This window comes from Rhincodon typus, chromosome 4 (assembly GCF_021869965.1).
Source record: "Rhincodon typus isolate 14 chromosome 4, sRhiTyp1.1, whole genome shotgun sequence".
Lineage (NCBI taxonomy): Eukaryota > Metazoa > Chordata > Chondrichthyes > Orectolobiformes > Rhincodontidae > Rhincodon > Rhincodon typus.
Genome location: NC_063335.1, coordinates 59,997,615 through 60,012,389, shown reverse-complemented (window position 1 = coordinate 60,012,389; position 14,775 = coordinate 59,997,615). Strand labels below are relative to the sequence as shown.

At 43.5% G+C, this 14,775-nt stretch overlaps 1 protein-coding gene across 1 annotated transcript in view; it reads right to left on the bottom strand.

Moving 5' to 3' along the window:
* oxr1a (oxidation resistance 1a) overlaps positions 1-14,775 on the bottom strand; it is a 245,534-nt gene that overhangs the window by 65,368 nt on the left and 165,391 nt on the right. Inside the window, exons 7-8 of the mRNA XM_048596118.1 lie at positions 13,573-13,650; positions 10,364-10,501 (exon numbers count right to left, since the gene is read on the bottom strand). Coding sequence (XP_048452075.1) covers positions 10,364-10,501; positions 13,573-13,650 — 216 coding nt within the window. The remainder of the gene's footprint in view (positions 1-10,363; positions 10,502-13,572; positions 13,651-14,775) is intronic.

Here is a 14,775-nt window from a genome sequence, read left to right as displayed (position 1 = left end):
CCCTCATCAACAGCATTACCCTCATCAACAGCATTACCCTCATCAACCATTTCCGTACCTCTTCAAAAATCTCCAGCAAATTAATTTAACATGAACTTCCTTTGATAACCGCATGCAGACTCTTCCTAATCAACCTATTTTCTTCCTTGTGATTATTAATTCTATCCTGAATAATTATTTCTAGATTTATCCTCACCACTGAAGTTAAACTGATTGGTTTGTAATTGCTGGGATCATCCTTACGACTTTTCTTGAACAAGGTCTTAATGCCTGCAAATCTCCAGTCTTCTGATACCTCCCAAAAGCCCAAGGAAAACTGAAAAATTATGGCTAGTGCCTCTCTAAGGTCACTTCCTTCAAAATCCTTGGATGCATTTCATTTGGTCCTGGAACCTTATCAACTTTAAATGCCAACAATCCATCCAAAACTTAATTGATTTTGCTTTGTGGAATAATGACTCATCAAAGCTAAGACTGCAACCAAAACAAAATGACGCAATCAGTCAGATTGTGGGACATCACATTGAGTAGAAATCCAAGAAAAACAGAGACACACCAAACAGAAAGGATTCTCACCAGGAGATAGAGCAAGACAGCCAACTGATGGACTACATAACCACAAAGGGGCACAAAGTGCCATGCATTATCAAACTGAAATGAAAAGAGCCTTTCACTCGCTCCCAAAATTTCTTCTGCTCAGTTCATGTTTGGAAGAAACCTTCAACTATTTAATTACATAAGCTGATACCAACAACTAACTTCTGACTTGTAAGTTTTAATCCCTGCACCTCAGAAAGATAAATCTTCAAGGACGTAAAGGACTTTAGTGATAACAGACTGACCTTGAACTTAAATCCTTCCAAGTATCTTTCATCTGTACCTAGTTTTAACCTTTGTATCTATACTTTAGTTCACAGACTTCTCTGTGGTCACATCTGCTGTGGTCATAACAAAAACCTTACTTAGACAGTACCTGACAGTGAAGGAGACAATTGGGGTTCCAGTGTACCCAAATTAAAAAGACAGGTCTACCAGGAAAGAGCATGGGAGTGGGATCGGCTGAGGTGCTGACGTGGACAGGACAGGCTAATTTGCCTTCTTCTGTTCTGTAAACATTCTACAAATTTATTATCAGTGAGGGCTGGGGGTAGAAAGGTTGGGAGGTCATTCAGAGTAGCAGTGAAGATTTATTGGTAGATTAAAAAAAACAAACCAAGGCAACCCTTCCTGTAACGTTGCTCTTGGAGCAAGCATCGAGTTTGTGTTTAATCAACACAGAAGAATTCGCAGTTTGCAAGATTCAACCTGCCAAAACTACTTCTGACAACTCCATACTCAGGGGAACTCTGAACATGTATAATGACAAAAGAACTTTCACAGGCTATGGGTAAATATCTCTCAGCACACAAGTAGGGTCAAGGAGATAGTAAAACAAGATAACTTTGAAGATGAGGCTGGTGAAGGCAGTGCATTCTGCTTTGCAATATCTTTCTGGGATCATCTCCAGGGGTGACCTTTGTGTAACTTTTGGATTCTATTTAGTTAGCACTGTTACCTTACTGCACCAGGGATTCAGGTTCCATTCCAGTGTTTGGTGACTGTGTAGAGTTTGCACTTTTTCCCATGTTTGCATGGGTTTTCACAGGGGCTCCAGTTTCCTCCCACAGTCCAAAAGATGTGCAGGTTGGTCGAATCAGCCATGCTAAATTGCCCGTAGTGTGCAAGGCATTTGCAGGCTAGATGGATTAGACACGATAAATGTGGGGTTATGCAGATAGTGTAGGGAGCTGGGTCTGGGTGGGGTGCGCTTCGGAGGGTCAATGCAGGCTCGATGGAACAAATAGCCTCTTGCGGCACTGTAGGAAATCTATAATTCTATGATTTTTTTCTCAGAACAAGTGGAGATTTTAAAACCAGAGGAGGAGTGAGGGAGACTACTCCATGGCCTCACCTTGTTCCAGTGTTCAATTTGATAATGACCGATTGAAGTTACAATTCCATTCTCCCCACTTTGCTTCATCTCACTTGACACGTTTGCCTTAGAAAATTCTCCGCATTTAATTCACAAAATTATAAGGAAGTCAGCACCTAAGGGGTTTTAAATCAGCAATCCACATTCATGTTGTCTTTGTATGGAAATGCATTTCCACACTTCACTCTTAAATGAATCACCTTAAATTGGACATAGCAAGAACTGCAGATGCTGGAGTCAGAGTCAATACAGTGTGGAGTTGGATGAACACAGCAGGTCAGGCAGCAGAGGAGCAGGAGAGTTGAAGTTTCAGGCCTAGAGTTCTGATGATAGGTCCTGCAGAAGGGTCCAGGTCCAAAAAGTCGATTCTCCTGCTCCTCTAATGCTGCCTGACCTGTAGTGTTCCTCCAGCTCCACCTTAAATTGGAAGTATCTCATTGTTTTGAATTTCTGTACAAAGCAAATAGTTTCTCTTATCAACCCTACCCAATGCCATCCTTGTTCTAAAAACCTCTATTTGATTATTCCTCACCTTTCAGTCTCAAGAAAAAAGGAACGTTAGTAGAGACGAGTGCTATTTGAGCTAACACATCTGCCTCCTGATTGTCAATTTGTTCAGTGCATCAAGTACTGGTTTGGCAGCAAGATGACATCTGTATTGCTGACGGCCAAATCTCCCAGCACTAACAATGTTCCCGTGTTAATGGCAGTGCTTGCTCTCAGCAACAACTCCTCCCCTACCTCAGATTTCCCACAACCCAGCTCTAACATCCACACATGCCACCAATCCATGCACAGCTATCACCATTCCCTCATTCTGCAGGTCCTTTCTCGGCCTCGGACAACAGCTAACTAGTTGGCCATCGTGGGGAGGATGCCTCAGTTGATCTCACCTGTGACCCACGTGGTGGCCGCCTCGTGCCTGTGAACTCATTCAGTGCTTTGGGTGCAGTGTTCCCAATTTCCAACAGCACTCTCCAAACTTTGCAATATGTTGCTAGAAACATTCCACCCATAGCAAAAAGAGAGGATGGTTCTGCTATAAAAGGAGTTGTGGTCACAGGCATCAGTGCTCTGGGATCCGTTCAGACTGGAGTTGACAACAATGTCAACATCTCAAAAACGTTCTGTTCACCTGCTGTGTGAATGAAGTGACTGAAGCAATATACATCAGGAGGGATCGTTACAGTGTATTCTCTCCTTCCAAGAGAGAATGCCAAGAAAGCAAGGTACGAGGTGCCACTGACTGCACAGATGTTATTGTGTGGGTATTACAGATAAATGCAAGGATGAATTGAGGCCACTCCAGGACTCTTCAGTTGGTGTGGAACTGTGCTCAGCTCATCTTACAAGTGGTGGCACCCACGTTAGAAATTAGAACTGCTAATAAATGCAACAAAATGTGGGCGGCACAGTAGCTCAGTGGTTAGCACTGCTGCCTCAGAGCACCAGGGACCCAGGTTCAATTCCAGCTTTGGGCGACTGTCTGTGTGGAGTTTGCACGTTCTCCCCAAGTCTGTGTGGGTTTCCTCAGGGAGCTCCAGTTTCCTCCCACAGTCCAAGGATCTGCAGGGAAGTGGATGGCCATGCTAAATTGCCCATAGTGCCCAGGCATGTTTAGTTTAGGTGTGTTAGACATGGGAAATGCAGGGTTAGGGGAATGGGTCTGGATGGGATGCTCTTTGGAGGGGCAGTCTGTACCTGTTGGGCCGAATGGCCTATTTCCACACTGTAGGGATTCTATTCTATGATGAAAATAGTGACAGCCATTTGCTGGTTCACTTCTCGAGGCAATATCTTGACAGAATTAACTTCCCTTTAATTTAAAGCAAAGCTTGCCAGTTAACTGTCCATCATCATTTACTGGTGCACTCTTTACAGCAACAACTCTACCAGAGTCCACTTGTCAACTAATAAGCATTAGAATCAGAATCATACTGTACAGAAGTCGTCCTGTGGCTCATTGAGTTTGTAACACCAAAAATATACTGCTACCTACACTGGTGCCACTTTTCCACACTAGGCCCGTAACCTTAAATGTTATGAAACTCTCCTCTTCTCTCCTCTCAGTCAGTATGTTGTTTTCCTTTTATGTTGCTGTTTCTTGCAAATTGTTCTGATGATTGCAAGACAAAAAGATTTAATGAAAGGTATGTTTATAGCAACGATAAGATTCTTCACAACTAAACAAATGTTTAAACTAGAATCATCATAAATCAAGGATAAAGAGTTAGAATATACATACAAATTTATATAAAATTAAGACTGAAATAGCTGAAGGAATATATTAGCGCTGAAAGCTCATTGTCATTGACTGGGAATTGCATAAGATTGCATTTTCATAAAACCAGGTGAGAGAGATGATTAACAATTTTGATTAACAAAGATGCTTCCTGGAGTCCACATATCTAGCAATATGTGGGAATATTTGACATGCCTGCAGTGAACAATAAACAGTTCCACCACCAGCCTGATGATCATTGGGAATGCTGGTTAATCGGTCTCCCAAACAATTTTAGATTTCAATGACTTATTGCAGAATAAACGCGGCCTTCCGAGTTACTTTTTCCTCACTTTTCTCTCTTCTATTTTACTTACCTCTTGTTGAAGAATGTGGTCATGGCGATTACATCAGCAGTGAGAAGTGGGCCCAGCGCGGACTCCTGGCAGCGGGGAGTTTGGATTCCCAACTGCTTCTGCATCGATGGGGCAATCCTAGTGCCAACTCATGGATGCTGCGGCAGATGCAAGTTTGGGTCCCTGGCGGCATCTGCATCCAGCACACATTCATGGAGATAGCAGTGAAGGTGGGTTTGGGCCCAGTATGAGACCCAGCTGCAGCATCGATGAGATGGGCCCGAAGCGGACTCAAGTTTGGGCTGGTGTAGTACCCGGTGGCATTGGTGGCAGCTATGAGGACTCGTTGTGGTGAGGGCATCGGTGGGGGCAAGATGGCACTGAACAGTGGCGACTTTCATTCTAGTGGCAGCAGCCTGGCAAAGGAGACTCGTTGCTGGCCACCAGGCCTATGGCCCATGGCAGGGCACTTAACAAGAAGGGCTGTAAAGTAGAACACTTTTTCCTTATTTTTCTGCCCTTATATTCAATGTTTTGGTTTATCTTTCAGTGTTTTAAGCTGACACCAGAGAGTGGCAACACTATACAACACATTTTCCACTGTATTTTGTAACAAAATACACGTGACAGTTTTTACGGACCAGACCAGACCCTCCTCAAAATATTTTAAGATAGACTAAACCCGAACATTTTCTTATTTTAAAGGTAGATGTGAAATGATGTGTTCCAGATACAATGCAACTGGTCAAATTACACCACATTAAGCAAAATACTATTTAAACACTATAGTTAACATACAAACAAATGAAAGAGGAATTTAGAATAACTTAACTCTTGGAAAACTTAACCGAATAATAGATATAATACCTATTACTAACTGTTCCAATACAATAATATCCTGTAAACACATTCCTTGGCAAAAAGGCAAATTCAGACACCGATTCTTACATGCAATTCTCCAATCCAGGAGGAAAAAACATTAAGAGAAGGATCATAGAGAATAACAACTAGGAGTCATTCACTGAAGCTCCAATTCTTTGAGACCTCAAAGGCTTCTGCTACTAAAAACAAACAAAACCTAAAAATCCTAAACTGAGAGTGGGCCACACCCATTTAGGCTGCTTCCATTGTTCCAATTTTACAGAAAAAAAACCCAAGGCCTCAAAGTTGTTTACTTAAATCATCTTCAGTAGCTAGTTCGCCACCTCAGCCTTACAACCTCTCAAAAAAAAACGAAAGAAATAACTTTTTAAAGTGACAACATTCTCGCACAGTAAATAAATCAAACAGTTATTGTAGTACAGAGATTGAGTATTTGGGGAGGCTAGGACTGGTCTGTAAAAGAACTCGACAGCTGACAGGGTATCTTGAAGTAAATCTTTAACATATCGAAAGGGTAAATAATAATCTATCCAAACATCAAGCCCTCAAGCAAGGTATGATGTAACAAAGCAAGAGATAAAGGAAAACCATTCAGTGCAGCAGGTAGTGAGGAGAATACTGTGAAGGAAGACTCCAGAAAAGTATTCCTAATGAATTCCAGAAATTAAGAAGTTGGAGAATTGAGAAAAGAAGCACAGACACCAAGAGTTGCTCCTGTACATTAATTGTCCAGTCTGAGCTGAACCAGTTCTCACTACATGATGCAGTGTATGTTATTACTGCAGTGAAAATATTATACCTTCTTTTAAACACTTACAAGAAACTCAACATCCCCCATATCGATGACACTTAATTTTTATTCACTTGATTGGATAGTGAAAACTCTCAATTACTAAGTGTAGAGAAAGAATATCTTTGAAAATTTTCATTCTTTGATAAGCGATGCCTTTATTCTATGCCAGTCTGTTGTGCCATCAGCGTTTGAGAATATCCATCAAAGCAGAGGATGCTAGTGGGCAACAAGGGCTGATAACATGACAAATGACATTGGCAGCAGCCCATTCAGACAGGTGCAGCATTCGAATCGAGACAGGTGTGGTCACCATGGCCACCAAGAGGTACGGGGAGTAGTCTGGAAGAGCCCTGCGGTACTCACAACTGTGTGCTACCAATCATTGTTTTCCCTCGCTGACATTATACAACCCTCGATATCTGGCAGAGCCCTTTCCAACAACTCCACAGAAAGCAGCTGAAGAGGACAAGGTGGCAAGAGGAAGACAACCATCAACACATTCTTTTAGTACCAGGCTGATCACAGTCTGACTGCTGGACCAATCAACACTGGCCATTTTGGAAAGGGATAAGGATAGTGTAGAAATTAAGTGTCTAAACTGGGGGAAGCCAATTTCCAGATCATTAGACAGGACCTGGCGAACATGGACTGGACTGGGAGCAGCCACTTGCAGGGAATCTAAATTGGGAAAATGGGAGTCTTTTAAAAGCAATATTGAGAGAATTCAGGGCCAATGTGCTCCTCTAAGAATGAAGGGCAAGTGCAGTAGGTCCAGGGAACCCTGGATATTGAGAGTCTAGCAAAGAAAAAGCATTAAAGACAGGGGATGTCCTTCATGTGTATGAGGCTGCTTAAAAAGAAAATTAGGAGGGCAAAGAGGGGCCACAAAATATCTTTGTCAGACAGGATCAAGAAAAGCCCCAAGGCACTCCATAAGTGTAAGAGGATTACCAGGGAAAGGATGGGACCTATTAGAGGCCAAAGGGGCAACCTGTGCATGGAGGCATTAGATGTGGGTGAGGTCTTATAAGAATACATCTCATTTGTATTCACAGAGGAGAATGACATAGCAGCCAGAGATTTCAGTTGGGTTGTGAGGTTCTAGAACACATTAAGATTGCTAAGGAAGATGCATTAGACATTTTAACAGCTGCATAAATCCCCAGGGCTGGTCCAAAAGGTAACAGCCCACGGGATCCAAGGCAAGTTGGCAAACTGGATCTAAAACTGGCTTACAAACAGGAGGTAAAGGGTGATGGTGGAGGATTGTTTTTGTAATTGTAATTAAGCTTGTTATTTGTTATTTACATTAATCACTTGGATGTGAATGTAGAAGTATTATTAGTAAGCTTGCAGACGACATAAAAATAGATAGTGTTGTTCATAGTAAGGAAGATGGTCTCCGGCTAGTGTCTGATATTGATCTGCTAGCAAATTGGGCAGAACAATAGCAGATGGAACTTAAAACCAATTTTGGGAAGTCTGATAAGGGAAGGACCCAATGAATGAGGAAAAAAGGCACCTTGGTGTACAAATCCAAAGATCAATGAACGTGCCAGCACTGGTAGACAGGGTGGTAAGGAAAGCCTACAGGATGCTTGCCTTTACTAGCCAGGGTATAGAACATAGCAAGAGACACAAACAGAAATTGCCAGAAAAGTTCAGCAGGTCTGGCAGCATGTGTGCAGAGAAATCAGAGATAATGTTTAGGGTCCAATGGCCCTTCCTCAGAACTGCTCTTAATAGAGTTTTTTGAGGAAGTTACCAAAAATGTTGATGATGGCAGAGCAGTAGACATGGTATATTTGGATTTTAGTAAAGACTTTGACAAGGTTCTGCACAGTAGACTAATTAGTAAAGTTAAGTCACATGGAATTCAGGGCGATCTTGCCAATTGGATACATAATTGGCTTAACAGCAGGAGACAGAGAGTAATGGTGGAGGGTTGCTTTTCGGCCTGGAGGCTTGTGAGCAGTGGTATTCTGCACAGATCGGTTCTGGGTCCTCTTTAGTTTGTCATTTATGTAGATGATTTGGATGAGAATATAGAAGGCATGGTTATTAAGTTTGCACTTGATACCAAAATTGGTGGCATTCTTGACAGTGAAGAAGATATTCTAAGATTACAAAGGGATCTTGCAAACGGGTCAATGGGCTGTAAAATGGCAGATGGAATTCACTCTGGATAAATGCGAGGTATTGCACTTTGGTACAGCAAACAAGGGTAGGGCTTATACAATTAATGGTAGGGTCTCGGACAGTGTTGTAGAACAGAGGGACCTAGCGGTAAAGGTACATTATTCAATAAAGTTTGCATCACATATAGACGGGATAGTTAAAAAGGCGTTTGACATGCTTGCCTTCATTGCTCAGTCTTTTGAGTATAGGAGTCAGGACGTTATGTTGCGGTTGTACAGGACATTGGCGAGGCCTCTTCTAGAATACAGTTCTGGTTGCTTAGTTATCGGCAGGATATTACCAAGCTGGAGAGGGTTCAAAAGAGCTTTAGCAGAATGTTGCTGGGTATAGAAGGTTTGAGATATAAAGAAAGGCTGGGACTTTTTCAACTGGAGCACAAGAGATTAACAGGTGACCTGATAGAAGTTTATTAAATAATGAGGTATAGATAGAGTTAATGGTAGTTGTCTTTTCCCTAAGACGGGGAATTTCAAGACTAGGGGGTACATTTTTAAGGTGAGAGTAGAGAGATTTAAAAAAAAACGTGAGAAATTTTTTTTAAAAGTGTATGATGCGCTTGCGGAATGAACTTCCTTATGAAGTCGTGGATGCAGGTACAATTACGTTTAAAAGACATTTGGATGGACATGAATAGGAAAGGTTTGAAGGGATATGGGCCCAAAGCAGGCAGGTGGGATTAGTTTAGTTTGGGATTATGTTCGGCATGGACTTGTTGGACCAAAGGATCTGTTTCCATGCTGTATGACTCCATGACTCTAGCGCTGCCAGACCAGTTGAGCTTCTCCAGCAATTTCTATTTTTGTTTCTGATTTCCAGCATCTGAGTTCTTTCGGTTTTTATTGGAGCAAGAATGTCTTGATGCAATTTTATAAAACAATGGTCAGGCCATAGATGGAATGCCATCTCTAGTCATCACACTACTGAAGGACTGCACAGGAGAGGATGCAAAGGAGATTCACCAGGACATTGCGCAGGATGAAAAGCCTCAGTGATGAGAGACGGGATGGGTTAGTTTTCTTTTTCTTGGAGCAGGGGAAGCTGAGGGGGGATTCTGATTGAGGTGCACAAAATTATGAGAGGTAAAGGCAGAGTAAATTGTTAAAATCTCTTCCCCATGACAAAGATCAGAGGGCATATGTTTAAGGTGAGGAACGGTTTAGAGGAGATCTGAGAAAGAATTTTTTCGCCAAGAGGGTGGTTGAAATATGGGAAGTGCTGCCTGAGAGGGTGGTGCAGGCATATACACTCATAACATTTAAGAAGCATCTGGATGAGTTGTTAAAATGGCAGAGCCTAGTAGGTATGGAGCAAATGCAGGTAAACGGGATTAGCATAGTTTGGTGTTCATTAGTCGTCATAGACACAGCGTGTGTCGAAGAGCCTGTTTCTATGCTGTAGGACTCTACATTAATCCCAGATGCTGTTTAACAACAATCCCACACCTCACCTTTCCTGTCACTGATCATCTTACTGGCATGTTAGACACAACACTCTGAAAACACCAGCACCAAACAAACTCAAGTTACAATGTTCTACACACCCCCTCCCCCAAAAACTCTCTTTGATCCCTTTAGCGCTGAGAATTATCCTAGCACTTGCCCCTGCACCTGCTAGCAGCCCCCCACGTGACTTCAGCCCCTGCTTGCACCTCCCCCATTCATCTGCTTTCTTGCCCTCTCTCACACAAGGCCCATTTGCCTGCACCCACTGTGTGCACACATTGCTGCTCTGTTGACTGCTTCACTGTCACAGAGTGTCACCATCTTTCAGTGAGGAAACTGCAGATGGCTGAGGAGGGCTGAACCAGCCTTTCCTCACAACGGAAGGAAATCGATGCTTATTGAAACTACTGTACAATCCTTTGATTAATAACTCATGCAGATAAATTACCGCTAAACAGTAATAAATGCTGCAGATTAAATGAAAGCAAGAATAGATACCTTTCCATCAGTGATGTATCGGCATGTAATTTTAAGAAACTTCTCAGTGAAGGCCTCCTCATCCTCGGACTTTGACGACCGGCTGCAGCTGTGTATTGGTGAGCAGCTCGAGTCTTTGAGGTGAGCATGTTCCACATCCTGAAATCATACAAGTTTCTCCAGTTCTTATTGAATCTCAGAATCTGCAATTCCAATCTTATACCAACCAGGGAATGTAACCAACACAGACCAAAGATGGAAAGGCAAGTTAAATTGGAGAATCTCATAACAAAGAAAAGATTGTTCAATGATTTTTAATTCTCTCCGATTTGGACACCAATTTCAATCAGGGGAGAAGTTGGAGCAGCTGTGGGGCAAGTGCAAGGAAAAAGGGGGAAAGTAAGGGGGGGGATGCCAAGGGGTGAGGAAATTAGAAAATAGGAGCAGGTGGTGGTCACTTGTCCCTTCAAGCCTGTTCCACCATTCAATACGATCATGACTGATCATCCAACTCAGTACCCTGTCCCTACCTTTTGACTCCTTTAGTTCGAAGAGCTACGGCTAAATTATTCTGAAAGACATTTTATCTTTTGGCCTCAACCACTTTCTGTGGCAGAGAATTCCACAGGCTCACCACTTTCAGGGTGAAGATATTTCTCCTCGTCTCAGTCCTAAATAGAACATACAACACAGAACAGTACAGCACAGCACAGTACAGGCCCTTCGGCCCACAGTGTTGTGCCAAACTTCTACCCTAAACCTAAGATCTATCTAACCTCCACCCCTACCTTATACTATCATCCATATGCCTATCTAATAGCCGTTTAAATGCTCCTAATGAGGCCGACTCCACTACCCTCTCCGGCAATGCATTCCACGCCCCTACCACTCTTTGAGTGAAGAACCTACCTCTGACGTCTCCCTCCACTCACTTTAAAACTATGCCCCCTCGTAATAGCAACCTCCACCCTAGGAAGAAGTCTCTGGCTGTCCACTCTATCTATACCTCTGATCATTTTGTACACCTCTATCAAGTCACCTCTCATCCTTACCTTGCAGCATTGAACTGTGGCCCCCATGTTCTTGACTCCCTGGTCATCCTGTGTCTGCTCTGTCTCGCCCTGTTAGAACTTTTTTTTGTTTTTTTTAAAAGATATCTCTGAGATCTCCACATTCTTCTAAACTCCAGTGAATAGTCGTAACTGATCCAGTCTCTCTTTAAATGTCAGTCCTGCTATGCCAGGAATCAGTGTGGGAAACCTTTTTCTAGCTAGAACATCTTTCCCCAGATAAGGGGATCACAATATTCCAGTTGTGGTCTCACCACAGCCCTGTACATCCCTTTCTTGAATCCTCTTGCTCTGAAGGCCAATATACTATTTTCCTCCTTAATCATCTGCTGCATCTGCATACCTACTTTAAGGGGTAGTAAGTGTTGAGGTGTAGGGAGTGGTGATCGAGAGGGAGTAGAATGGTGAGGGCGGGGGGAAATACAGACTTAACATTACAATTGTAAACAGTGTGCAGGGACAGATAGGGTTGGGGGTTCATGTGCATTGATCTTTGAAGTTGGCAGGACTCATGGAGAGAGTGGTTAACAAAATACATAGGATTTTCGGCTTCATTAAAAAAAACTGTGCATCAAGTACAAAAGAAGGGAAGTTATGTTAAACTTTCATAGACTCTGATTAGTCTACAAATGAAGCAGTGTGTCCAGTTCTGGTCACTGCACTTCAGGAAGGATGTCAAAGTCCTTGAGAAGACACACAGGAAATTTATTGGAATAATTTCAAGGTTGAGGCATGGTAGTTCAAGGTTTGGGTGGATAAACTGGTGTTGTTCACCTTGGGGTAAAGAAGATGGATGGTAGATTTGATAGAGGTGTATAAGACTGTGACATGTTCGCATAAGGGAGACAAAGAGAACATGTTCCCTTTCATTGAGGGTACAAGGACTTGGGTCACTAATCTACTTTTTTTTTTGACAAGAAGATTTTTTTGAACAGAGTGAATAGTAGCAACCTGGACCTTATGGGGGTTGACACAGTTGACCAGAAGTTGCTGAGACGTCGCTCATTTGCATTCTGGGAGTGGACTTCACTGTAAGTGTGAGTGTGAAGGGCATCAAGGAAGAACATGGTGTTAAGGAACGGTCAGCCTCAAACATTATATTACTGTAGTGTTTTCCATCCCTCCATCCCCCTCTAACCCACAAAAAAAAGAAGCAAAATTCAGAGCTGAGGAAGATCGACAATGAGAGTTCTCATGGGTAAAGGAACATGAGCCTAAACAGTTTTTGGAAACTGTTGTTGGTGAGTGGCAGGTAAGTTCTGAGAAATTGTCATTGGAGCAGAGACCAACACAAGCTGCAATTTAACATTAAAAGTCATAGAATCAGAGAATCCCTACAGTGTGGAAGCAGGCCATTCAGTCCATTGGGTCCGCACTGACCTTCTGAAGAGCATCCCACCCAGACCCACCCCCCACCCCATCCCTGCATTTCCCCCCCGAGACTGCGGGCAATTTAACATAGCCAATCCACCTAACCTGCAATCTTCAGACTGTGGGAGGAAACCGGAGCACCCGGAGGAAACCCACGCAGACATGGGGAGTATGTGCAAACTCCACACAGACAGTTGCCCAATGGTGGAATTGAACCCAGATCCCTGACGTTGTGAGGTGGCAGTGCTAGCCACTGAGTCACCATGCCGCCTGCATATTTGACATTATAAGGATTAATTAATTTAAAGAGGTAAAACATGGCAAGTCAGCTCCAAATCATAAGCTGCTCCTCTTGCTTGATGTGGGAAGCTGGGCATATTTCCTGTGCCTGGGACCTGCATGTGTGCAAGAAGCGTCTCCAGCTGCAGCTCCTGGAAGCCCAAGTTTCGGAGTTGCAGCAGCATCTGGGGACACTGTGTAGCATTCATGAGGCGGAGAGTATCATGGATACCACATATAGAGAGACGGTCACACTGCAGAGCGAGATTACACAGGCAGGAAGATTACACCAGAGCAGGTGGGCTAAGAAGGCAGGGCAGGACTCTTCTGTGGCTATTCCCATGCAAAGCAGATATACCGTTTTCAACAGTGTTGAAGGGAATGGCCTCTCAGGGGATAACTGCGGCAGCCAAATTCCTGGCACCATGGTGGGCTCTGCTGCAACGGGTGAAGGTGCAACACCTGCCCATTTACCACCTCCCTCCCCAGTATCCAAGGGCCCAAACATACCTTCCAGGTGAAGCAAGAGTTCACTTGCACTTCTCTGAATTTAGTCGACTGCATTTGCTGCTCACAATGTGGTCTCCTCTACAGTGGGGAAAGAAAGCGTGGACTGTGAGACCACTTTGCAGAACATCTACGTTCTGCTCACAAAAAAGGCCCTGAGCTTCCAGTTGCTGGCCACGTTACACACCACCCTGTTCCCTAGCCAACATGTTTGTCTCTGGCTTGCTGCAGTGTTCCAGCGAGGCTCAACGCAAGCTGGAAGAACAACACCTTATTTTCCGCTTGGGGACCCTGCAGCCCTCTGGACTCAATATCGAGTTCAGTAATTTTAGGGCCTAAACTCTCCCATGTCCTAGCCCCCTACCCCACACACCACACCTTTGTCTATCCAACTGCTCTTCTCTCTCTTCGGGCTCTATCCTTTATCCTATCATTTACTCCCTACCCCATCCCCCTCCCTGTTTCTGCATATAAACCAATGTTTTCCCAGCTACCATCAGCTCTGAGGAAGGGTCACCGAACCTGAAACGTTAACTCTGATTCTTCTTTGCAGATGCTGCTAGACCTGCTGAGCTTTTCCAGCAACTTCTGTTTTTGTTCCTGATTTACAGCATCTGCAGTTCTTTCGGTGTTTCTTTGACTAGGACTCATTTCATGCTAGGAGCTTGGACGGGGCAGAATTTGTAAGGACCATTCAGGAGGTTTTCTTGATACAGTATGTAAACAGTCCAACCAGGGAAGAGGGTATACTGGACCCGATTCTGGGAAATGAGTCCAGCCTGATGAGTGAAGTTTCAGTGAGGGAGCATTTTGGGTGTAGTGACCGCAACACCATGAGTTTTAAGATACTCATGGATAGGGATAACAGCAGTCCTTAGGTGAAGGTATTAAACTGGGGCAAGGTGAACTACAACAACATTAGACAGGAACTGGAGAATTTTCATTGGAAGCAGCTGTTTGAGGGTAAATCCACGTGGGACATGTGGGAGTATTTCAAACAACAGTGGATTTGAGTTCCGGAGCAGCACATTCCTGCAAGAATGTAGGACAGGTGTGGCAAGTTACATAAACCTTGGATGACCAGGGATGTTACGCCCTTAGTCAAAAAGAAAAGGAAACATGCATAAGGTCGAGGAGGATGGGAACTGAGGGAGCCCTTGAGGTATATAATGCAAGTAGGAAAAAACTTAAAACAAGGAACTAGAA